The following is a 25,974-nucleotide window of genomic DNA, read 5'->3' on the forward strand; positions in this document are numbered from 1 at the left end:
TGTGGCCCCTGGGTATAATTCATTTTGATACAAACATCAGTAATGGTAATCATAATAGTTGTTATATTAATCAAACTTATATAATCCTAGTATTAATATACATGGTTTATTTAAAGTAGTTATTCAATATTTCAATATTCCATTTTAATGCCAACGATGTTATAAGCATACATGGTAATACCACCTTTCACCCTCTAATCTTTTCCATCAAATTATTACTTCTATTATAAAAAAAATTATATCTGCTAATATTCCCCCTATTTCTAATTTCTGCCTTTATTCTAATCAGGTCACCATTGTTAATCCTAATATTAATACACATGTTTATATAAGATATAGTCATTATTTAATTGTTCAAAGTCACAATACACCATTGAAGTACCAGTCTTCCTATTATTTAAACATACTTATAATACCCTTTTTCAACCTCCAATCTTTCCATCTAACTATGGCTTCATATAAAGGTGTGTATTCTTATTTTTACCCTTATACAATTTTCCAATCAGGCCATCATATTAGAAGAAAAAAATGAATGAATGAATATGTGTAAGTGTGTGTGTGTATGTTTCCTTTCTATCCATCATCTCTCATCCATTTTAATACTTCAATTCTTATTCATTTTTTAGCTTGCTTCCCATACTCCTTTCTTGAATCTTTATCTCTATCAACATATGTTCACCATTCAGACTGAATATTTCTTCCATCTCTATCCTCCTAAGCTGCCAAGTCTCCAGAATATCCACCCAAGCCCCTATCTCCCTATGAAAGGGTTTCTTGGAAGAATCCTTACTTTCTAAATTTCACATGCACGATATGTTTTATAATCAGTTTTCAGCCAATGGGGAGAGGAGGAGTGTGAGAATAAGAATTACAAATGAAGTTATTCATATTTTACATAAATATGGTTATTCAAGTGATTATATAGATGAAGTTCAAAACATAAATTAGGCCTACATATACAGTATGTATTTTCTATTTCATATTTAATTAATTTTTGACATAATATCAAGTTTTTGCTACAAATAGAAAACAGGAATTTCCATATGTCTCTTTCTGACATAAAAGAAGTCTAAATATAATATTTATAATCACTTATTAAGAAATGTTTTGCTTCTGCAAAAAAATGTTCTTTTTCTTCTCTTTCTGTCCTACCTGTTTAGCGTATACATTGTATGAATTAGTCCGACAACATGATGACACATTAGGCTGAGGAATAGTTATAATCTAGATTGGAGAGAAAAAAATCAGTCAAGATATCAATCTGTGAAAATAAATTTTGACTGAAATTGCAATCAAAACCATAGTAATTAGATAGTATAATGTAATTACTTAATTATGGGAAACATAGCTATGTTAGTGAAAAAGCAGTTAGTACAAGTTGTGCTGTCCCAGCCAGTCTATGAGTTGGGAGAAGAGAGCCCAGATACACGGGTCAAGGCTGTGGATGAGCAGCACTCGCTTTGAAACGAGCAGATGGAACCACCTCAGTTGCCCAGCAGTCTCCCACAACCAGAGATGCACAGGGATGAATCTCAACCACAGACTTTACACATCAGTTACGCTACTGACGTATGACCTAAAATAAGAGATTCATTTCCCACCAACAGCAAACCTTTCCCAACTTATGTTGTACATACTAAGGTCTGAGATTCTCTTCCCAGCACCAGCAACCCTACTGCAATGTCTCACACCCTGCTGGCCGAGCAGCGTAGCCCACCAGTGCTCACAACTTCTCGATGAGTCTACATGCCATCAACGACAACTGCCACACTCAATCCACAGGCAGCAGCATTCCTGCCACAACCTCAATACCAATCCGGCTCCTAGGCACCACAAGGTAACCGCGCCCAGCCTACACAGCAGCGTGACGCTCAACCATCATCCCCAGTATGGGAGAACGACATCCTCCGTAAGTACTGGGAGGAAGACTACAACCTGTCGTTGACTTACAACCCGAACCCACTCTATGAGAATCCACGAGAAGAACCCTCTACGTCAATACCTCCCCCAAACTCAGCAAATGCTGAAGATTACTGGAGAAACTTGGCTGTACAGAGTGGAAAACTAAATTTGCATGCCAACAGAGTTCGCAGATTCTCTGTCAAGCCAGGCGGCAAGTATCTAGTATGGAAGAAACTTCCTGCGGCATGCCTGAACCCTGATGAAATAATCGGACACTTGATAGCATGGCTAGGGCCACAGTCTGCCGAAATACTGAGGGCACTTTTGGCATCCCACTTAGATGACCCAGCCGCTGCCCTACGGTTATCATGAAAAAGGCTTGATGAACTGTATGGTGCTTCCGAGGACGTAGAAGCAACACTCTTGGATAGCCTCAACAGTTTTTCTAAAATTCCTATCGACAAGCCTCGCCGAATCATAGACCTTGCTAACATATTTGTCCAGTTAAGAACGGCACAATGGGATCCGGCACTTGCCTGTCTCAATCACGTCGACACACAGAACAAAATTGTTCGAAAACTTCTGCAGGTGCTAATTGAAAAGTGGTTCCAGTTGACTGACACCTTCATTGCCAAGGGTCATCACCACTTTGTACCCTTCACACTTCTTGAAGAATTCATGTCCCACCAGGCGACAGTGTGCAACACACACCGGGCCCATGGACTCAGAACTGTTAGTCCTCCTAGTCACAGAAGATACAGCGACCATATATTGCCCTCATGCCCTATGCACACAACCAGGGAAAGACCCTTCATGGTTGTCCATAAAACCAAGATCGACTCCTCATCCACACAACAGTTGGGGAGAGAACTCATCTGATACAACCCAATTTAGATCTCTGAACACAAGGAGAATACAGTTTTGTCCTATGCACAACACTCGTCACTCGCTGAACAGCTGCACTGGGTTTGCAGCGAAATCACTGACCCAACGAAAAGAGTTGCTAAGGGAGTACCAATACTGCTACAAGTGTTGCAAATCCAAACACACATCCAAGTACTGCACAGCCAAGGTGCAATGCAACTTATGCAATAGTGACCAGCACCCGACCACGCTGCATCCAGACTCCGAGCCGCCACCACAGATATCCTATAGCCCTCCTTCAGACAAGGAGCCTCAACGTAACACAGAGGTGTGCAGGGCTCCTCGGCAGATTGCCAAACCACAACCAAAACCAAGGATGAGTGTCAACTGCACAGCACTGCACGCCGACTCACCGTGCCCTCATTCGTGTCTTCCCATCTGTTTAGCCAAAGTGTATCCTGAAGGACGCCCTGAAGATGTCGTGAAAATGTACATGCGGATAGACACTCAAAGAACCTGCACCCTGGCCAGACCCGCATTCTTTGACCTCTTTGAAGTGCAACAGAACAAACTTCCCTTCACTGTATCAACATGCCATGAACCAAGAAGCACGGCGGAGAGGAGAGCTACTGGACTCTGCATAGAGTCATTGGATGGAAGTTCCCGGTTCCCACTACTGCCCATATTTGAATGCGATGGGATACCGAACGACCGCAGTCAGATTGCAACACCTGAGGTCATAAGCAGCATGCCTCACCTACAGCATGTGGCTCATCACTTCCCCGCTCTAGATCCGGAGGCTGATATCCTACTCTTGCTGGGAAATAATGCCCACGCGCTTTTCTCTGAGTCAGTCGGCGGCCCTGTAGACGGCCCAGTGGCCATCAAATCTCCACTAGGATGGGGGATCATAGGAATTGTCAGTGTTGCTCAGATGCAGGCTCCAACCCAGGCAAATGCCTTAGCACCATCCATTCCAACAGCCTTCCGACGCCCTTTAGCACCATTGAAAACAAGAATGACATTCCAGCCTAAGAAGCCACCGCCAATCAGTACAGTTTCGCTAGGACACCCTAAACAGCCAACAACCACCAGACGTCCACTAAGATGCTCTACAGAAGCATATGCCTACGCAACAACCTTTCCAACAGCTTCCCGACGCCCTTTGACACTGTGGAAGCAAGAGTACCATTCCAACCCTAAAAGGCTGCCAGAAACGACCACCAGACTTTCACGATTGGTACCAAGAGTATCTGTCAACCCTAAAAGGCCTCTGGAAGCGACCAGCAGACTTTCACCTTTGCCACCAAGAATTCCTGTACACCCTAAAAGGCCTCCAGAGGTAACCAGCAGACTTGCACCAAGAGGCCAAACTTGAAGATTGAACCTCAAGCTTTGCATGCTTTGCTTTGTTTGATGCTTTATTAATGTTTACTTTTTTCTGTTAGTTATATAGCTTACTGTTTATATTAGTTATATAGTTACATGCTATTCAGTTAGTATTACTGTTTACTGCTTATCTTAGTTTATAGTTTTTTTTCCTCTTCCTTTAATAGTGGAATTTACAATTCTAGGCAGGGAGTGTGCTGTCCCAGCCAGTCTATGGGAATTGGATAGTTACTTAGGAATTATGAGCTGTCCCCTTAAGGGAATGCATTATGGTAAATGTAGTTAAAGGTATCCTGGGAAATGTAGTTCATGTCACATGGCCACATCTGTAATCCTGATTGGTCACTAAATTGACCCTCGAAGGGTGGGGGAGGTTTTTGTCATTCTTTGTCTGAACTCTCTAACTCATGGCAGCTTCTTTCTATCGCTACAAGATCGGTTAGGAGATAACCATCTTTTCCTACAAGGCAGATATACAAAGGATTGGTCATTAAAGAAGAACTTCATCACAAATGTGAATTAGGAGGATACCTGATGAACCAATAAATGTAATTTGTTATGGACATCTTGTTGAGTTATCTATCTGCATCTGTACAGTTTACAAATCCGTCTCTGTGCAGAAGGCAGAAAACAAGTTAACAACATGGTTCATGAAAATATATTGGGTTTTTTTTTATAAAGCAAATACCGTATTTGCCGGCGTATAAGATGACTTTTTTGCCCTGAAAAACATGCCTCCAAGTGGGGGGGTCGTCTTATACGCCGGGAGGACTCGACTCCCACTTCGAGCTTGAGTTGCAGCCGGGAGGGAGGCTGGGGGAGCAGTGTGTGTGTGTGTGTGTGTGTGTGGCGGGTGTCACTCGCCACGCGCTCGTAACCTTTCCCCCTCTTCCTTCCTTAGCGGTGTGGGGGAGGAGAGGATTCAGAAGATCCTCACGTGCGGCGTACTTTTCTTTTTCTTTTTTTCTTTTTGCACGCAGGTTTTGCATGCGGCGGCTGTAGGTTAAGGATGGGGAGCCCCGGGTGGGTTATCAGGTTTTACGGTGCTTCCAACATGTGCGAATGGTGGGAGAGCGGAGAAGAGAGCGAGCAGCGCCCGCTGTGTGAAATCCTGCCATCAAAGCAACACTGGGGAGGCAGGGTATAAATTTACCAGGTTAATGTAGCAATGGTGATTAATGCCCAGAACATTGTTTGCGGGTATTGGGGTGTGTGTGTGTGTGTGGTGGTGGTGAGGAGAGGTTGTCCTTTGAATGCGGAAAAGTAGGTGTGACATTGTGTAGGAAAATAAAGAGATCCTTTTTAGCGTGTTTGGCTTCTTTGCCTCCCTCGTTCGTTTTGGCGTGGAGATAATGGCCTTGAGCGGGAGGGGAAGAAAACGGTAGCTGGATCATTTCAAATTTCACTTACCCTCCTGCCTCACTTCAATATGTCTGAGTGACTCCAGATACTGGAAGACTTTTTGAATGAAAGTGTTACCTCCATATTTTTTTTTTAAAGAGGGCCACTTGGGGAAAAAAAAAGATTCTAAGGAATTCCTTGTTTCTTGATTAAAGAGAAGGCATTGAATATACTGTTCCTTGGCAGCCTTTTCAGTGTCCGGGTTTTTGTGTGTGTGTGTGTGTGTGAGAGAGAGAGAGAGAGAGAGAGAGAGAGATCAGCTGTATTGAGAAGAGAACGTTTCCTGTGTTCTCATTTTATTTACAACATATTTTACGCTTAATGGTAAGCAATGAAAAATATTTTTAAAACTCATTTCTAAACTCCATAGCTATTTGCATATTCTTGGTTCAAAATTGGATTAGCTCATTTCAAAATTGTCCAAAGCAGAAAAGTGCGTCAAAAAAAAAAAAAAAGTGCAAAAGTGGAAGGTGTATGGAAGAGGGGTAGTCTTATACGGCGAGTATATAACAAACTCTATATTTTGAGTGGAAATGTTGGGGGTCGTCTTATACGCCCAGTCGTCTTATACGCCGGCAAATACGGTAAGTTGTAGGGCAGAAGGGATTGATTAGGGAAGCTACAGTAGGCTTAGCCTTGCGTGTTCCTATTTCTCTCTTTTAGTTTCCCATATTCATATTTGTGGAGAAAGTTTTGTGAGAGGTAATTTGGATAGGGTGAAACAACAATCTGAGGGGGGGAGGAATCAACAGTATTTTTTTCTGAATTAGATTTCCTTTTTCCAAACACTATATTTTCCAGCTCTTTGTATAATATGCAAATAGAAAACTTATTTTCTGTGTCCAAATATCACAACATTGTTGAGTGTTCTCTTGCTTGCTTAAATTACAAAGCAATTCCTACGCATATTATTTAGACCTGTGCAGAGTGGATCTGCTGTGTTGGCTTCAGTCATTGTTGCAGTCCTTAATTTTGAGGAAAAATCTTGGGAAAAGTTGGAAAATAAGAACTCTGTATCTCAAATTGAAATACTGAAATGGGCCAAATTAATTCAATTGGAAAAGAAGTGGAAAGAGGCCTCTGTGTTGAGGCAGTTTTAGTATTTCAATCTCAATTTGAAACCCTGCATAGTCTTTTTTTTTTCTTCATTCTGCTCAATACTTTAATGGATTTTATTACCATTTTTTTAACAAAAATTTTATTGGTTTTTGAGACAAACATAGACAAACAAAACATAAAAACATCAAGCCATCTTCCATATATATACATACAGTGTGCCGGCTGTTTTACAAATTGTTTTGTGCTTCCATTTCATAGTCTTCAATAACAATTACATTATATATATTCTCATATTTTCAATCAAATATTAAATACATTAATATCATTGTTAATCATTTGACTATACTTTTATTCATTCATGTTTTATGAAATAATCCATATTTTACTTAATTTGTTTTATGACAGTTCATATTATCATCTCAAATCTATCCTACAATCATTTTGTAGATATAATAAGAAAAGAATACATCTTTATATATTTATTATTTTTGAAGAATCTATGTATTTCATTACCATGTTTTATTGTCTAACCATTGATAGAATAGATCCCATATTTTATAAAATAGTTTATCCTCTTGTTCTCTGATTTCAAATGTCAATCTACTCATTTCAGCACATTCCAATATTTTCTTAATGATTTCCTCCTGTAATGGTATTTTCTCATTTTTCCAGTTTTTAGCAAATACAGTCCTAGCCGCTGTTAATACATTTATAATCAGGTATTTCAATTCTTTACTATATATTTCAGATTAAATTCCCAATAAAAATATCTCTGGTTTCAAGTCTATATGTTTTTTTGTCATTTTTTCCAACCACATGTGGATTTTAGTCCAGTATTTTTTAGCATCCACACAAGTCCACCACATATGGTAATATGAGCCAGGTGTCTGATGACATTTCCAACATTTTTCGGATTTATTCTTGAACATTCTTGCTATTCTTGTCGGGGGAAAATGCCACCTGTAAAACATCTTATACAAATTTTCTTTATATGCTGTTGACATTGTCATTTTATAATTTTGAGACCACAATTTTTGCCATTTCTCTAAATCAATCCCATATCCAAAATTCTTCCCCCAAGCATTGTTTCATTGTTTCTTTAACTTGTTCTTCTTCTAATTTAATTTTTAATAAATATCCATATAATTTTTTAATCACCTTTTCATCAGTACCTGTCAAAATCTTATCTAAATCAGTCAGTTTATCATAGAAACCTTCTGCTTTAGAGTCTTTATCATACCTTGAATGTGTTTGCGCATATGAAAACCAATTCATCTTTATACCTTGTTCCTCTAATTTTTGCATAGATTTAAGTTCACCCTTTTCATTCAATATTTCACCTTATCTAACTGTTTGTTCCTATTTATATATTATAGGATAAGAAAATGCTTCAATAGTCGATAGCCAGACTGGAATTTTCAAATAACATTGTCTTTTATTCTTCTCCCAGTTTAACCGCAGAGACTCCCATATATAATGTCTTCTAAAATACCCCTGTGTTTTAGTTTCTTTATACCATAAAAAAGCATGCCACCCCAACAACAAATCATGTCCTTCTAATGTCAACAATCTAGTATTTCTTAGTGTTATCCATTCCTTAACCCACATCAGATTTGTAGCTTGGTAATACAACTCCCAATTAGGCAAACCAAATCCTCCTCTTATTCTGGCATCTTGCAAAAGTTTTAACTTTATTCTCGCTTTCTTACCTTGCCATATATATTTCAACACAATTTTATCTAAATCTTCAAAATAATCTTTTCCAAGCCTAACTGGAATTGTTTGGAACATATATAAAATTCTGGGTAATATATTCATCTTGATTGTTGATATTCTCCCTATTAATGACAGTTGTAAAATTTCCCATTTCGCCAAATCTAGTGCTATCTGCTGCTTAAGTCTGATATAATTATTCTCTTTTAGTGTGCTACATCTTGCTGTCAAATGTATCCCCAAGTACTTGATCTTATTCGTGACCTGAATTTTCAGTAGATCTGCCAGTTCTTCCTTTTGTCTTGATAGCATATTCTTTGTCAAGATCTTTGTCTTATTATCTTTATTTATTTTCAAACCAGCCACCTTTCCATATGCCTCTATCTTTTCTATCAATTTTGATGCTGTTTCTAGTGGGTCTTCTAAAATGAAAACCAGATCATCTGCGAATGCTTGCAATTTAAATTCTTCCTTTTTAATTTTCATCCCTTTTATATCCTTTTCTTCTCTAATATTTCTGTTTAGCACTTTCAAGATTAACACAAACAACAGAGGTGATAGCGGGCACCCTTGTCTTGTTCCTTTTCTTATATCAATAGAGTCTGTCAGTTCTCCCTCTATCATTACCTTTGCCGTTTGCTTATGATATATAGCTTCTATTGCTTGAATAAATTTTTTAGCAAAGCCCATCTGTTCCTGCTGTAATAACATGAATCACCAATTCACATTATCAAATGCCTTCTGTGCATCTAAAAATATCAAAGCCATTTGTTTTTCAGGGTGTGCCTCGTAGTATTCCAAAGTGTCCAAGATTACTCTCATATTATCTTTAATTTGTCTCTTTGGCAGAAATCCATTTTGATCAGGATGGATAAAATTGTTTAAGTATTTTTTAAGTCTTTCTGCCAATATTGAAGCAAAAATTTTATAATCTGCGTTTAGTAAGGAAATAGGTCTATAGTTCTTGATTTGTAATGGATCGGTGTCCTCTTTTGAGACAAGTGTAATATAAGCTTCTGACCATGATTTGAGTATCTTCTTCTTTAACATAACTTTATTCATAACTTCTAGCAATGGAAGGTTCAACGATTCTTGTAGTGTTTTATAAAATTCCTCCGGAAGTCCATCTGGGCCTGGTGCCTTTCCATTGTTTTGCTTCTTGAGTGCTTCAGTTAACTCCATCATTGTTATATTGCTTTCTAACATTGTTTCAATCTCTTTAGGTATCTGGGGTAGATTAGCATTCTATAAGTACTGTTTAACTCTTTCCTCATCAATATTCTCTTGTGTGTATGGTTTCCCATAATAGTCTCGTATGATTTCCTTCTTCTCTTTACTACCATAGCAAACTTGGCCTTGGTCATCTATTAATTGCAATATTTTCCTTGATTCTTTCTCCTTTCTCAATTTATATGCTAACCATCTACCTGGTTTATTTGCATCTTCAAAGTAGTTCTGTTTCACACTTCTGATTTTCTATGCTAATTCTTTTTTTTTCTATTAGAGCCATTTTATGTTTAATTATATCCATTTTTAACTTAATGTCCTTTTTCTGTGGCATTTTCTGTAACTGCATTTGAAACCCTGCATAGTCTTAATACATTCAGAATTATTTTTAATAGTTAAACTACTGATGACTTGTTATAGGAATTTGTCATACCAGTGTCAGGTGATTTTGAGAATGTATGCTCATTTGTTTATTAAGTATTTTATTCATCCCAAAAAGTTAAACATTGTTATATCCTACTGACTTTCAAGCTTCAAGTGTTGTACATTTTCTAAATTTACAATATTGTTTCTTACAGTCAACCTGACATCTTCAAGGTGAATTAGTAAGTTAAGTAATGTTCAGATTTTATTTTTAGATCACTATACTGAAGTTCTTAAGTGCAAACTGAGATGTGAAATTGATCTGACACCTGTCATAGGGGGCTACGTTGTGGAAAAATTTGTGGCTACTATGTATCACTACTTGCAGTTTGCCTATTATAAATGTAAGTTAAGAGTTTTATTCTTAAGCTGAAACTGACACTAGCAAAAATGTTTGGATGAGAGCTAAAAAGCCAAGATGTAATTGAAGCCTCCTGTTCTTGTTTTTCCATAAATGTTTATTAAGAGTAACGGGGCTTCAATTATGTAATCGTATCCACAATTTTGTCTGCTCCTGGTGGAAAGCAGTACAAATGTAGGTGTTCTTTTTTTACAGGAGTCTCTACTATAGAATCATTTGCCTGTGAAGATAATCCCCCCCTCCCAATATCCATGGCTTTCCAAAAGTTTGTTAAGGCATGGTTATTTCAGAAATCTAAGATATTGATGTTATGAATACTGGATTAGAGTCTGTCAGTTATTCATTATAATTAATGTGATACTGTGCTGTTTATTACTATTCATATACCATTAGTACATATTGCCATTTTTACAGGTTATAGGCAGTTTGAGCTTCAGAGTTTACTGACTACCACAGACAACTGAGCAGGGACCTGTCATTTTTGCCAGGTGCCCTGACTTACATTTGGTCTTCAGCCAAGCTAGTTTCCAACATGTGCAAGTTGGTGTGGGCTGGTGTCTGATTAGTTCTTTGTTTTGTCTGATTTTGAATAGTCATTTTGACTGGTCAGAAATGTTGTCTAGACCAGGGCTCTCCAACCTTTTGGACCTCAGGGACCACCAAATTCATAATTTTAAATCCCGTACACCACTAATATGAATCCAGCATGCCGCTTGCTGATGGGATGGGGTCCTTCAGACACTTAGCTTGGCTGCCTGTTTCTGCAACTTTAAATACTCAAAGAGTAATTTGGACCCGTTTCCCACAGAAAACAAAACATCGGGATCATCTCTCTCTCTCTCTCTCTCTCTCTCTCTCTCTCTCTCTCTCTCTCTCTCTCTCTCTCTCTCTCTCTCTCCTCCCTCCCTCCCTCTCCCTCCCTCCCTCTCTCTCTCACAAACACACATCTTTCTCTCTCCCTCCCACTCTGTCTGTGTGTCTTGTCTTTCTCTTTCCCTCTCTCTTTCTCCCTCTTTATCTTGCCTTTCTCTCTCTTATTCCCCTCTTTCTCTCTCTTTCTGTCTCTCTTCCCCCCTCTCTCTCTGACCATGGGGGTGTGGGGAAAGGAACCTCTTAACTGGTGCTGGGTGGTGAGAATCTGATGTACGGAGGCCGACGAGCCACGTGCTGAAGACCAAATGGCTGGCAGGGAGATGGGGCAATCCTGCAGTCTCCCTAGGAAACCTGTGTCATGGCTGCAGCCTCCTGCCTCTGTGCCTTAAGGAGGCCAAGCATCAGTGGGAAGAGCGCGGACTTCCTGAGCCACAAGAAGCTGCTGCCAGTGATGCCCTCAGGTGAAGATGTTGCGAGGGGGAGGCTCGACCCTTCCCCTCAGGAGCCGCAGAGCACTCACTGTCCCTCTGGCACCGCCAAGCCTTCCCCCTGCTGGGCGTGTGAGCATTTCTGGTGAGGAGGGAGAGAAGCATGGTGGGAGGAGGCTTGGTGGCTGCCAGAGGGGCAGCGAGTGCTTTGCAGCTCCTTAGGGGAGGGGCGCGGGAAATCGTGTCCTTCCCTCGCAGGCCAGGGAAAACCCAGGAAGGGCTCCAATGTAATCTCCCACATGCTACCCCCTCCCCACACACATCAGTCCATCCACTGTGAGTATCATCCCTGTTGCAGACACGGGTGCGCTGCGGACCACCAAAATTTTCTCATGGACCCCCAGTGTTCCGTGGAGCACCAGTTGGCGACCTAGTCTAGACCATGGTCATTAAAACATGAAGCCCAACACTACTCAATAGATACTGGCTGTGCAGAAAATAGTTTTGCTAGTTGAATTATATCTTCTGCCCTGGATGATATATTATAATCCCTTTGTTTTTTCCTAAAGGCACTATGAAAAGAGTGCTCACTTTGCTTTACATAGAAATGATCTAAATGATTCATTATTTCTTACGTACAGAGAGAGGAGCTCTTACCACTAGCTTTATCTATATATAGAAGAATTGTTACACATTACCGTTATCAGAATGAAATTAAAAAGGCAGAAGAAAAGAAGAATACATATCTCATAATTATGATATTAAGGCTAACATGGGATACTTCTTTTTAATTAATGGAATATTTTTAGTTGAGAACATGCATCTCATTTCAGCCATGAGATACGATTTCAGATGGAAGTGTTAATAAAATATATTTGTATACTGTATGTTGTTATAATAGTACCATTCTGAGAAGTTGACTTGATTTATTGCATATTTAATTCAGTGAATGATTTGAAGAATGCAGCTCCATGTGTTGCTACTTACATGCTTTTCGACCAGAAAGATGAAGTGATGAAACAGAATCTTGTCTATTACCAATACCATAAAGATAAATGGGGACTCACAGATGAAGATTTCCACCCTAGAGCTGTAAGTAAATGTTGGCCTAGAAGGAAAAGTAGCACATTCTGTTTGATTGGCTTACAAGTCTATCAAAAATTCTAGACTTCTGGAATAGTGTGATTAGAAGCAATTGATATACAGTATAAGAATAGGTTTATTTTTTCCAGGCTTCCTGTGTTGACCTTGAGACTTCAAATAGTTTGGATTTTACTATGACACATAGTTTTGCTACTCTTCTTCTAGGAAGCCATTCGATATTACAACATAACAATGCTACAGAAAGAAATGTATGAATTTGCTAAAGAGTATGTGATGGATGATGAAGAAGTAAGTAAAGCAGATTAAAGCAAAATTAATATTTTAAAATAAACTAAGGATCAAATTATATGTTGGTAATGACCTTCCCCTTGCTTTTTTCTGCTTCTGACTGCTTTTAAGAATTGACTTGTGGAAATTAAGACACAATATTTTTGCATTTCTCCATGCCTATAGGTAGTCCTTAACTTCATCCACAATTAAGTCCAAAATTTCTGTTGCTAAGCAAGAAAGTTATTAAATGAAATTTACCCTATTTGATGTGCTTTTGCCACAATTGTTAAATGAATCACTGCAGTTGTTAAGTTAGTAACACAGTTATTAAGTGAATCTGGCTTTCCCATTGATTTTGCTTGTCAGAAGGTCACAAAAAGTTTATAACATGATTCTGGAAACAGCAACCTTCATAAATACATGCCAGTTGCCAAGCATCTAAAGTTTGACTAATGTAATCAGGGGATGCTGCAATGGTTGTAAGTGTGAAAAATAGTCATGAGTCACTTTTTAAAATACCATTACAATTTCAAATGGCCACAGTGAATGGTTGTAAGTTGAGGACTACCTGTATTACATAGTGACATTTAATGACAGAGAAATAGACCGTAAAATACACTGCTCAGAAAAATAAAGGGAACATTTAAACAACACAATGTAACTCCAAGTCAATCACACTTCTTGTGAAATCAAACTGTCCACTTAGGTAGCAACACTGACAATCAATTTTACATGCTGTTGTGCAAATGGAATAGACAACAGGTGGAAAGCATAGGCAGTTCGCAAGACATCCCCAATAAAGGAGTGGTTTTGCAGGTGGTGACCACAGACCACTTCTCAGTGCCTATGCTTTCTGGCTGATGGTTTGGTCACTTTTGAATGCTGGCAGTGCTTTCACTCTAGTGGTAGCATGAGACGGAGTCTACAACCCACACAAGTGGCTCAGGTAGTGCAGCTCATCCAGGATGGCACATCAATTCGAGCTGTGGCAAGAAGGTTTGCTGTGTCTGTCAGCATAGTGTCCAGAGATTAGCTCCTTAGACCCCTTGTGAGACCATATGATGGTGCGGTTGGCCCTGGGTTCCTCCTAATGCACGGCAATGCTAGACCTCATGTGGCTGGAGTGTGTCAGCAGTTCCTGCAAGATGAAGGCATTGATGCTATGGACTGGCGCGCCCATTCCCCAGACCTGAATCCAATTGAGCACATCTGGGACATCATGTCTCGCTCCATCCATCAATGCCACATTGCACCACAGACTGTCCAGGAGTTTGGGGATGCTTTAGTCTAGGTATGGGAGGAGATCCCTCAGGAAACCATCCGCCACCTCATCAGGAACATGCCCAGGCATTGTAGGGAGGTCATACAGGCACATGGAGGCCACACACACTACTGAGCCTCATTTTGACTTGTTTTAAGGACATTACATCAAAGTTGGATCAGCCTGTAGTGTTTTTTTTCCACTTTAATTTTGAGTGTAAGTCCAAATCCAGACCTCCATGGGTTGCTAAATTTGATTTCCATTGATAATTTTTGTGTGATTTTGTTGTCAGCACATTCAACTATGTAATGAACAAAGTATTTAATAAGAATATTTCATTCATTCAGATCTAGGATGTCTTATTTTTGTGTTCCCTTTATTTTTTTGAGCAGTGTATAATGCATGTAACTAATTATGCATGATTTCCAATTACCTCTTGATAGATCAAAGATATATAAGGAAAAGTAACTTTTTTGCCATAGTAATTGCCATTTTTCCTTGTCATTTTGCTTTTTCTAGTCTTTGTTTCATTTATGGTGTCAAGTTGTCTGCCTAGCTTTTCAAAGTTTTACATTTGAAAGTTTTAGATAAATTCAAAACAATAAAGGGCCTTTCAGGAATTGGGAGAAAGTGATAGGCCAAGGTCACTCAGCAGCTTTCATGCCTAATGTGAAACTAGAACTCTGTTTCCTGTTTTCTGGGCAGAAGATTAATCATTCCACCATTAATGTCAATTCTATATTTTTATTAAAAAAATAGAAATTTGTGTCAAAAACTAAACTTTTAAAATATTAATCTGTCTTTTGTGATAACATATCCTAGGGTGAAGTAGTAGAATACCTTGATGAACTCCTGGAAGTAGAAGATGGAACACAATGATTTTTAACAAGTAAAGAAGGTTAAAAAGCAAATATTCACCATTGCTCCTAAGTATTTCCATGCATCATCTTTAGCTCAGGTTTAGAAATACATCAGGTCTTTATCAAGTTTCATTAGATGCCTGACTCATCCTATTAATTTTCTACCTTGTCATTCAGGTTAACCTTGTTTTTCTTTATTTTCTTTAAAAAAATATTATTAAATTTCTTTGTCACCTATCTCACTATGGGCTATTTTAGGCTGCTCCCAGTTATAAAAAAATAGAGATAAAAAGGAAGTTTAAACAAAGTAAAAGTAACATAGAACAATGTGAACATTTTGAGCAATTTTTTCTAGTCATTCTGCTGAGGAAAGGATTTGGATGGGATTTTAACAGATGAGAGATAGGGATCTTTGTGGTTTGTTCTGCATGAAAAGAGTTTTCAAATGAAGAATAGAATATAAATTATTCAAATAAGTAAAGGCACAACTCTATAATTTCAGAGGATGCTTTATGTATTATATTGCACAGTGCATTTAAATAAAGTCTGAGTCTTAAGCCACAAGCACTTACTTTGAAATAGCTGAAACTGCAGTCATATACTTATAAGCTTACATGTTCAAACTTACATGTAGTCCTCATCTTATGATCTGATTTCAAAGCTAAGATGGCTATTCTCTCGTAGTCACATGATCACATTTTGGATACTCAGCAACCAGACCACATTTACAGCTGTTTGTAGGGTCTAAGTTATTTTTTTTCTGAAACCAGTGTTTACTTCCAGTTTCCAAAAAAGTCTCCCCAAGAGTAAACAATGGGGTTGCTTAATGACTTCTGCATTTATTTATGATCATAGCCTATGTTTAACAACCACTTCAAAAAAGATCATGTGACAATCTGCTTTATTACCATCAAGATTGATTACCATAATTGCCAAACTTAACTATTGTCATAAGTTGAGGACTACCTATATTTGGAAGTCAGTGCCTTAAACTTGGAGCTTTTTTCTAAGTAGAGATCCCTAGGATTGCACTCTAAATTGGCTATAATGAGAGTGCAGAGAAGAAAATCCATTGAAGTTTGTGATTTTAGTAAATCTAAAAGGTGCCACAAGATTTTCTTTCAAAATGTTCAACAGTTTAACATCTAAGGCTTTAGAATCACAGAAGAAAAATAAGATGGCTGGATACGTTTTTAAATAAGAGTTAAATCAAAACTGAAATGGTTCACTATGTTCATCCAGTAATTAATATTACTTCAAAGAAACTAAACTTTAGAAAAGCAGGCATATCAGGGTGAGTTTGTACATTCTCCAGATTCAGACCTTTGAAAAATTTGTGATAATATTTTTCTGACTAAAGCTGTGTACAGGTAGCCCTCAACTTCCAATCATTATTTAACTATTGAAGTTACAATGGCACTGGAAAAAGTGACTTACAATTGCTACTCACATTTACAAACTTTGCAGCATTCCCACATCACATGATCAAAATTCTGGTCCTTGGCAATTGGCATATTTATGATGGTAGCAGCGTCCCAGAGTCATGTGATTGCCTTTTGCAACCTTCCCAACTGGCTTTTTACAAGCAAAATCAATGGGGAAACCAGATTTGCTTAACAAACATGTTATTAACTTAACAACTACAAGTGATTTGTTTAACAACCATAGCAAAAAGTGTTGCAAAGTTGGGTATGACTCATTTAACAACTGCCCTGCTTAACAATAAAAATTCTGGCCTCAATTGCGATTGTAAATCAAGGATTATCTGTTTACACAATCTTTTTAAAAGGTTAACTAAGGTAAGTAGATAAATTGACCACTAGATGGCAGCAAAGGATTCCTAAATTTATCTCTGTATCTGATAGTCCAGATTTTGGCAGCCCAGATTTGATAGCCCTAATTTATGACACTAAAAAATAAGCATATAGGCTTGAATTCATAGAACATCAAAATTTGGTCAGTCTGTAGTTTAATGTGACTTAGCAGACATATTATATATAAAGTATGATTTTGTGACTTTTGCTAATGGGAAGTATGGATGTTTTTTTAATTTTAAAACAGTTCCCTTTCACAACAATGAAACCAATTTTAATGCCCTGTGAGGACAGGACAATGTCTAACTTTGAGATGAACTTCTCCATAGATTTGGTAGGGTAAGTAGGAGTAAGTGACAAGGAAAAGGAGATGGTCACCTTAAGGATGAATAGATGGAAATCTTCCATAGGATACATTCATTGGTTAGACATATCTAACAGAGTATCATTATTTATCCTAATATTTTCTTTATAGTAGTAAGAGATAACGCAGTACCGGTATTTGCTTATTTACTGATTAGTATTGCAACCATATCAATAAAATAAAATATACTACATTATCTAATTTTGGAATAAGATAGAATACAATAATTAAAGTGATAAAATATAAGTGTCCTTTTGCAGCAAAATAGTAAATGAATAGATAATTGAATCTCCCTTGTGGGAGACCCCAATTTGTTCTATATATTGGATTTGTAGGCTGACTGCCTTAGTTATAAATTTAGCAATTCTACATATGTTTCAGACTAGGAGGAAATATGACAATCTGTGGTTTGGATCCCAGTGGATTCTTCCTTCCAAAAAGGATGTTAAGTATTTAAGCCTGATGGCTGAAATACCTTAACATCCCTATGGGAACCATAGACAGAAAAATGAAAGATGAGAAATGTTTTCAATGGCTGGGATACCTCATATGCAGGCTCTCTTAAAATATGGCAATTACTGGAAGTGCCCATATTTGGCTATGGATTCCAATAACTCAAATCTTGTCCTTAAATAGACTCTTCCTGAAAATTGTGTCAGATTCAATGACAAGTATTTTTTCAGATTAAAATTATTTTATTATTAATCAACCAATTTAGCAATCTATTTTAGCCAATAATTCCAGGTTGATTTGAGCACTAATATTGAGGATTCTCTGTTTAAGTAGTTTCCCTTGCCATTGCTGAATAGAAAACCCATGCTGTGAAATAACTTTGGAAAGTTGACTGTAGAATTTGGCTGGGGCATACTTATCTGGTCTAATGGGCATATTTTGAGAAGTCTATCAAAATCCAGTAAATGAATATTCTGCCATCATATCCTCCCTTGTATGTGAAAACTAGTTTCAGATGGCTATGTGGGAAATGGATACCTTTTTTTCACTCTGACCATGTGTTTTTACCCAATACACATCTTTTTAAAATGGTCTGAACTTATTTAAGTGTGGTAACTTTATTAAGGCCCCACAATTCTGCACCACAATCAGCATTGAGACTATTTTTGCCCTGAATACTTTCAGTATAGGGATCAAGGTACCTGGGTAATTGAGCTTAAATAATTTGTATAATCTTTTAGTACTTATTTGGCCCTTGCCAGGCTTGTTTTAAAATGATTTAACAATGGCCCAGTACTAGTAAAAAAAAACCACCCCTAGTTAGCTAAAAGAATTTACTTGCTTAGTAGGCTCCTCATTTATCTACCAGTTATATTTCACACTTTTTATGCTAAATGCCATTACTTTAGATTTGGTTGTACTGATGTTTAAAGAATTAAGAGCAAAGTAGGTATTTAGCTTTTGCAGCAGTCTTCTCAGGCCATTGGAACCATGTTATTGGTGTATGGAAGGATATTAATTTGTCAGGGATCTTTAACATACAGGAAATCTAGTAATCATTCACATACAAATTAAAAGCATTGGGGCTAGAATAGCCCTATCTGACACCTTATGTTTTGTTTTGTTATGAGATGGTACAAGTCAAAACAGTTGTCTAGTATGATATGCTGCAGTCTGAATCCAGTTTGTTCCTCCACTAAAATATTTATTTCCATTACTCAATCTTTTATTTTACTCAACATATGTTTTTCATACATTTTAGCTACAATTCCAATAAGGCTTATCGGTCCACTGTATTTTGGTTCCTCCTTGTCTCCTTTTTATATAGGTGAGGTGTCGGCAACCCGCGCCTGCAGAGCCGCATGCAGCTCTTTGGGCCCTCTGCTGTGGCTCCCTGTCCCATCAACTGGCTGGCCCTGCCCCTCCCCCTCCCCTCCCAGTCACTCCTCGCCTGGCCTAAGAAGGTAAGAGCAATGGCGGGGGATGGAGAAATGGCCATGGCTGATTCTCATCCTTGCTGGAGCTTCTTCTGGCCCTTCTTGGTGCTGGGTATGCCTCAGTTGCTTGGGGAGACACGCAACCTGCTCTCCACCCCGAGATACTGGCCCAACCCAGCTGCAACTAAATTGGAATTGCTCAACAAGCCCCTTCATTGGCTCAGCACACTTCACCCAAACTTGATTCAGACTCCCCATGGGAGTCTGACTGCAGTCAATAGAATACATTTCTTGCACAGGTACAGAAAGCTCATTGGCAAGGCCCAAGAGAAGGTATAACCAACCCTCATTCTCAATTCCATGTGGTCAGCTGCACCAGGACCATGTGCTTGGTGGTTCTGTTCACCATTAAACCCTCTTTCCAATCACTCTCCATGTTTCCAGTGTCTTTATCCCAGCTTGGAACTGAACCAGATGGATATTTCTTCCAACCGGAGACTATAATGGCAACTTTGTATCCAACTGGAATGCAATCTGCATCATTTATATGGGTGAAATGACCCTGCTAACAGTGGGGCCCACAAATCAATATGAGTCTAAAAGGTTCTGGGAGTATAAAATCATCTTCAGGTGCCTTATTAGATTTTAAAATTTAGAAGGAAATAGAATTCTTTATTGGCCAAGTGTGATTGGACACACAAGGACATACAAGTCTTGGTGCATATGCTCTCAGTGTACATAAAAGAAGATATACATTAATCAATCATCAGAGTCAATCATAAGATATAACAATAATAGTCATAGGAACAATAAGCAATCAAATCATACTAGGAAACAGTCAATTTAAAAATGATAGATTTGATTTCTGATACTGACACTGGAGGTCTGGGTGGGAAAGGGTTTTAAAGGCTAAGGTATAAGTAATTTATTTGTGTGAAGGACTCTGGTTAGGATTAGAATATAAAGTAACATAAAAACCCTTGCAAATTGAGGCTGAATTAGGAGTATTGTATTAGAACTTACATTCCTTCAATAAATCTAATAAAATCATCCACGGGGCATGTATAACCTAGTATCAGATCTGCTTTGGAAATGGACTGTGATTGGTTGATGGTTACTCAACCTCCTTCACTTAGGCTTGGATATTTGAAAACAACCTAGTCTTGTTCTGGAGTTGGAAAATAAGTAAAATTAGCACAAAACAATAGGTTAAATAGAAGAAAACAGGGATCCAGAAATGCAGCCATCACAGTTTTACATAGTTTTACACTCAATCACAGTTTTACACTGCTAAAGGCATGATATAAAAAAACTGAATGGGGAGATTCTAAATGTATCATTTTTCTTTCAAATATGTTACTATTGCCAGCATGCTGTTCAAAATGAAGTCTTTTCTGCGTAAGTTTGAGATCTTCCCTTTAGGTGTGTTTCATACAGAAAGACTTGGAAATAAGAGTGCTTCCACATTAAAGTTTAATTGCAACTTATTTCAGGTTGTATTTCCCATGGGTGCTAGTCAATTTCATAATAGTATTGTTCTTAGCACATCATTTCTGCTTTGTATCTTGGAAGTGTACTTTGAAAGCAAGCATGAGATCTAATTTCACCCCCAAATATTTAGGGTTATTACAATAAAGTATTTGTTGCTCTCTCCAGGTAATTTTCAACTTTCTCCTAGCATCCCTGTTCCTTAGGTGAAATATACAAGTTTTTCCTCTCAAGATTGGGTTTCAAATTATCATAGTAATTACCCAGTTCATTTTGAGCAGTCATGGTTGTCTGTTTCCTCAGAGTTGTAGCCTTGGGCGGAGATTGCAGTATTGTCTGTATATATCAAAACTCTGATGTTCACATTAATAGGCTAGTCATTTGTATAAAGTAATGCAGCCAAAACACTTCCTTGTGGGATCCTTTTGGGGGGGGGGGGTGTTCTCCAAAAACATTTTTTTTTTTTTTGAAGAGAAGAGTTATTTTGAAGTAAGCAGCAAAAAAACAGTTAGTCATTCTTTGTTATTGCCTTTATTTTTCTTATTAGTTTCTTATGATTCACTGTATCACAGGCTGCTGTAAGATCAATAAACATCACATCCCCTTTGAAATCTATCTCCTATAGTCTGAGTAAGATTGAGATTTTGCCCACAGTATGATCTCCCTTTGCAAAATCCTTATTGTTCTTTGATGGGTAGTTTATCTACTTGTTCAGAAATACAATTCTCTGCAACTTTAAAGAGATGGCAAAGAAGTGAAATAGGCTGAAAAATGTTTGTGTTTTTTAGATCTTTCCTGGGTTTTACCAAAGACACAATTTCATATTTCTGCCAGATCTTAGGTATCAGATTTTCATTAACACAGTTATTCTTGAGTCTAAGACCCATTTTTTTAGAAACTTTCCCAAATCTTTTTATTTGTTCTGATCTTCAATAATCAAGTCCAGTTGCCTTGTTATTTTTCATTAAATGAATAATATTTTCCAGTTCTTCTAAAGTAAAAGGTGTTACTTTTGTTAAATTTGGGGGAGGGGGCAGTTGTAGGGTAATTATTATGTTTCTTTAGCAATTTCCATGCACAATGGCTGTTTTGTTTTACATCTGTATCTGTCACAAGATTGCGCCATTTCTCCTTTTCTAGAGAGTTATGAATTAACAACTTTCTAGAGTTGTTATGAATTAAAGAGTTTATCCTGCCTGAATTGTTTCCTCTGAGAAGACATCTCTTTCAAATAAATGTTGGTATTGCTGCAACAGATGTTTCAAGTTCATATCCAATCCAGAAATATAATGTATTCTACATCCCCTAGTAGTATGTCTACATGAGATCACTTTAACCAGTTCAATAAAGTTGTCATATTTCTCTGGGATGGGATCAGTGTTATCAACCTCTTTATGGGAGAATTTATTCCATTGAGCTTGTTTAAAAATTAAAAGTTTTTTTTAAGTAGGTGGTTTCCAACTTAACCTCTTGATGTTGGCTTTGATCTCTTAGCTGATTTCTTTTAGGTTCCAAATTAGAATCCATCATTATTTTACTTTTAAAATAAAAGTTTTTGCCATCATTATTTTACTTTTAAAAAACAGTTGCCACTGCAACAGTTTGGATGATTGTGTTTGGTCTGAATGTAAATCTTTTTCAGAGTGTTCACTTTGTTGTTAACAAGAAGCATGCAAAATGACAATACAGTATGTGTCGTCAGTAGATATTGTCTAGTAATAGTTTTGTTTTTAAGTCCTCACCCACTCATTGTACAAATCTTACACCAGCTGGACAAATAGCTGCAATTTAAGAAGGGAAGTTTTTTCTAGGATAGAAGCAGAAAGAACTAAGAATTGGGAGAGCTCTATCTCTGCTTGTAACTCCCATTTTAGTGGGTCATAACTATTGGGAAAGCTATCAGGAAATGTAAAGGGTTTGTTTACTTATTCCAGTTGCTTGTTTCTTACAAATCCTTCAACTCTGAGTTGTTTGGTAGACTTAAGTGAAGACTGAGAGGCAGAATGTGAATGCTACTTCTTCATCCTTTTCTCCATGGAAGAGATTATAAAAAAAATACCAAACTCCAGTAAAAATAATAAAATTGCAGGTCTCCAGTAAAAAGATGAAAGGAAAATAGAATAAAATGGGATAAAATAAAAGCAAAAAAGCTTATTAAAATTTAATTAAGAAAGGCTTTAGAAGGAGTTTCTAAGAAGAAATGCTTGTTAGATAGATAAAGACAGTCAGATGTGTGTGTCTTGGTGTGTATATTCTGACATAAATCCCATTGATTTTCCCTAAAATATTGGGATATGTGATATTAAAATCAGGATTACACAATCTTTGCTGTTATGTAGATGCTTTGTGATCAGAAGCCTTTTCCTATATCAAAATATTGACAACATGCACCCAAAACATCATTGTACACACAATATCCTATCTAGGAAAGTAACATTGGAAATACCAAATTAAATGTAAGAATACTTTTAAAATTGACTAACATTTTAAAATTTCATGGGATTCCAGTTGAAGATCATTAAATTTTCATGAGACTTGGCAATCTTTGAGCTTTTGCTATTTTTTAAAAATTATTTTTATATCTTAAAATCTTAAAAGGATGTACCATAATGTTTGTCTGGAAAACAATTGAGATATCGGGATTCTGGCAGTTACCCCAATTAAATCATGAGTCTCAAGCCAAACTTCCAAAACTTCAAAGGATTTATTAGGAGTTAACATGTCGGCGTGACCTGGATGTAGTAAGCCATGTAATTCACTGTCACCCTTGACCCTGGTTTTCCCCCACCCCTCTGGGTGTATAATAATTCATATTCTCCAAGAAAAGAAGTTCATAGCCAAGAGTCATCAATCATGTTCTCCAATTAGAGATTTGCGCAGCAGAAATTTCAGTTGGTTATTATCTTTGTAAGATACTAATGGTGTGCACTTTTCGTTACAAACTGCTGCACTGCTCTTTCAAATTCCTTTCCTCCCTCCCCACTTTTCTGTTTCTGGCAACTCTAAAACAGGCATAGAAATATTTTATGAATTGACATTCGGCTTCCCTTACTTCTTGAAGGTGACCTGTACAACACAAAAAGAAAAATTGAGTGCAGGTATAGAACTTAGGGTTGCGAAACCACCCCCACCCCCAGGCTTGGTTGGATTTTCTGCATGGAACCGTGCTACAAGGCAATTGGCTTGGACATTCTTACTCTGTACTCAAGATGGCTCTGATAAGGGATAGCTCTTCCACTTGATTAAATATTGGAGTTGTCTTCTGTGCCACCTCGAATCGATTCGCTACATCTCATAATGGGTCTGGCCTATGACCACAGGATCTGGGGCTCATGAGAGATTGGCCTCAATCTGACCACTGGTTTTAAGAGGCTACTATGGATTTCTGGGTGTATTTTCCCTAGCAATTGGGGCAACTTCAATTGCACCTTGACTGGGTTGTTTACTATGGGGAATAGTCCCATGAACTTTGGCCCCAATTTCTTGCTAGGGAGAACCTCAGATATTTGGTGGAGAGATAGATTTTCTCCCCCAAATGGAATGGATGTTGCAGAGCTCGGTGTTTGTCTGCCTGTCTTATAGATCTGTTCCTCTTTTGCCAATGATTTTTTGACATTCTCCCAAGTTGCTTTCAGCATTGACATCCAGTCGGTCAAGCTAACTGAGGAGGAAGGAATCCCTTGGATACTCGGGTATTTGGACGAAATCCATACTGCTTACTACTTTAAAGAGGGTTAGTCCTGTGCTTCTGTAAACAGCATTATTGTATGCGACCTCTGTAAAAAAGAAAGAGGTCCACCCAATTGGACTGCTGATAATTCACGTAGCACCTCAGATACTGCTCTACCATGGCGTTCAATCTCTCTTGGTGCTTGGATGAAGAATCATTGGTGCTTGGATGAAAGGCCAAACTAAGGCCTTGGGGTGACCCAATTGTCTGCAGGAACTCCCTCCAAAATTGGACCCCTCAGATAATTCTCTGTGGTACTCCCTGCAGGCGGTAGATGTACTTCAGGAACAGCTTGGCTAACTGGTGGGCTGAGGGTAGTCTGCTGCAAGGTATGAAATGTGCCTGTTTGGAAAATAAGTCTATTACAGTCCAGATCACCATGTTTCCACCACTTTACTGCAACTCCACTATGAAGTCCATTGCTATCTCCTTCCATAGCCTCGTCAGCTTCGCTAGCAGTCCAGGGGTTTTTCCTGGTTGTTTTTTCACGGCACAGATGGTGCAATTCTTCACATAACTGTCCACGTCTTTATGCCGGGCCACCATAATTGCCTTTGAGCTAAGTGTAAAGTCTTTTAAGACATGAAGTGGCCTGGTTTGGCGTCATGGCTCCTCTGAAAGACTAGGGTGCATATGGATTCTGGGACATAAGAGTTTTGTCCCTTTCCATGCTAGGTCATCTCTTTTTGTTAAGATGTGTTGATTGTTCCAGAACAAGCGGTCTGCTAGCAGTTCGGTTTTTAGTTTCATAGTTAGGTCATTTGTGGATTGGTCTTACTGATTGCTGAATTGTTATTTGGGCAGCTATTCGGGTGGGGGGATGATGGCATTTACGACCTCCTCCCTTTCTCATTTGTACTGGGCCATGCGGGAGAGGGCGTCAGCCAGAAATTTCTGCCCCCCCCATGTGTTTTATTTAAAGTTGAATTGGTTGAAGTATTCCCAGCGGACTTGTTTGGGTGATAGTTTTTGCAGGGTCCTAAAGGCTTCCAGATTTTTATGGTCAGTCCAGACTTCGAATGGCCTCTGCCCCCCTTCTAGCCAGGGTTGCAGTGCCCATCTCCCCACAAAAGCCTCTTTTTCCCATGCAGCCCATCGCCTCTGTGTCCGTGAGCTTGTGGGAGGTGTAGGCGCAGGGGTGTATGCTTCCTTGGTCATTTATTTGGAGTAACACTGCTCCCACTGCCACATCACTAGTGTCTGCTTAAATGATGAAGGGTTGTCCGGGGTCAGGATGCTTCCACACTGGTTCTTTTACAAACAATTCTTTCAGTGTTTCAATTGCTTTTTGGCAAGTTAGGTCCCACTGTAGGGGTTGCCCCAGGTGGGGTTTTATTCCTGGAGTCCTTGTCTTTAGGAGGTCTGTCATGGGTTTGGCAATCCTTGTGAAGGAGGGGATGAATTGATGGTAGAAGTTTGCAAACCCCAAGAAGCTTTGTAGCTGTCTGTGGGTTTGAGGGGGCTCCAGCCCAGAACGGCTTGTACTTTGGCTGGGTCCATCTCTATGCCCTCATTGGGGACTCGGTAGCCCAAGTAGTCCAACTGTGAGTGGTG

At 38.4% G+C, this 25,974-nt stretch overlaps 2 protein-coding genes across 5 annotated transcripts in view; both read left to right on the plus strand.

The window, feature by feature from the left end:
* Positions 1-25,974, plus strand: part of CRTAP (cartilage associated protein) — a 72,285-nt gene that overhangs the window by 12,145 nt on the left and 34,166 nt on the right. For 3 of the 4 annotated variants that reach the window (XR_015746121.1, XM_087948294.1, XM_087948295.1), the window contains exons 4-6: positions 10,194-10,322; positions 12,587-12,732; positions 12,949-13,032. Coding sequence is in view for 3 of the 4 variants with exons in the window: in XM_087948294.1 (XP_087804420.1) it covers positions 10,194-10,322; positions 12,587-12,732; positions 12,949-13,032 (359 nt within the window). In the remaining variant the exon portion in view is untranslated. Of the gene's footprint in view, positions 1-10,193; positions 10,323-12,586; positions 12,733-12,948; positions 13,033-15,097; positions 15,465-25,974 lie in introns of those variants that run through there. The other variant, XM_026678458.2, reaches the window with a different exon arrangement.
* Positions 2,434-7,071, plus strand: LOC148128895 (uncharacterized). Its single transcript, XM_087945299.1, has 2 exons — positions 2,434-4,844; positions 6,146-7,071. Exon 1 carries the CDS (start codon positions 2,621-2,623, stop codon positions 4,142-4,144), a length of 1,524 nt encoding a protein of 507 aa, XP_087801425.1. The 5' UTR covers positions 2,434-2,620; the 3' UTR covers positions 4,145-4,844; positions 6,146-7,071.

This window comes from Notechis scutatus, chromosome Z, assembly GCF_049901735.1.
Source record: "Notechis scutatus isolate UNSWTSFEM ecotype Mainland chromosome Z, rNotScu1.2, whole genome shotgun sequence".
Classification (NCBI taxonomy): Eukaryota; Metazoa; Chordata; class Lepidosauria; order Squamata; family Elapidae; genus Notechis; species Notechis scutatus.

What these genes read in the sequence shown, in the direction of transcription:
- LOC148128895 (XM_087945299.1), top strand. Translation starts at nt 2,621, where the DNA reads ATGGACTCAGAACTGTTAGTCCTCCTAGTCACAGAAGATACAGCGACC.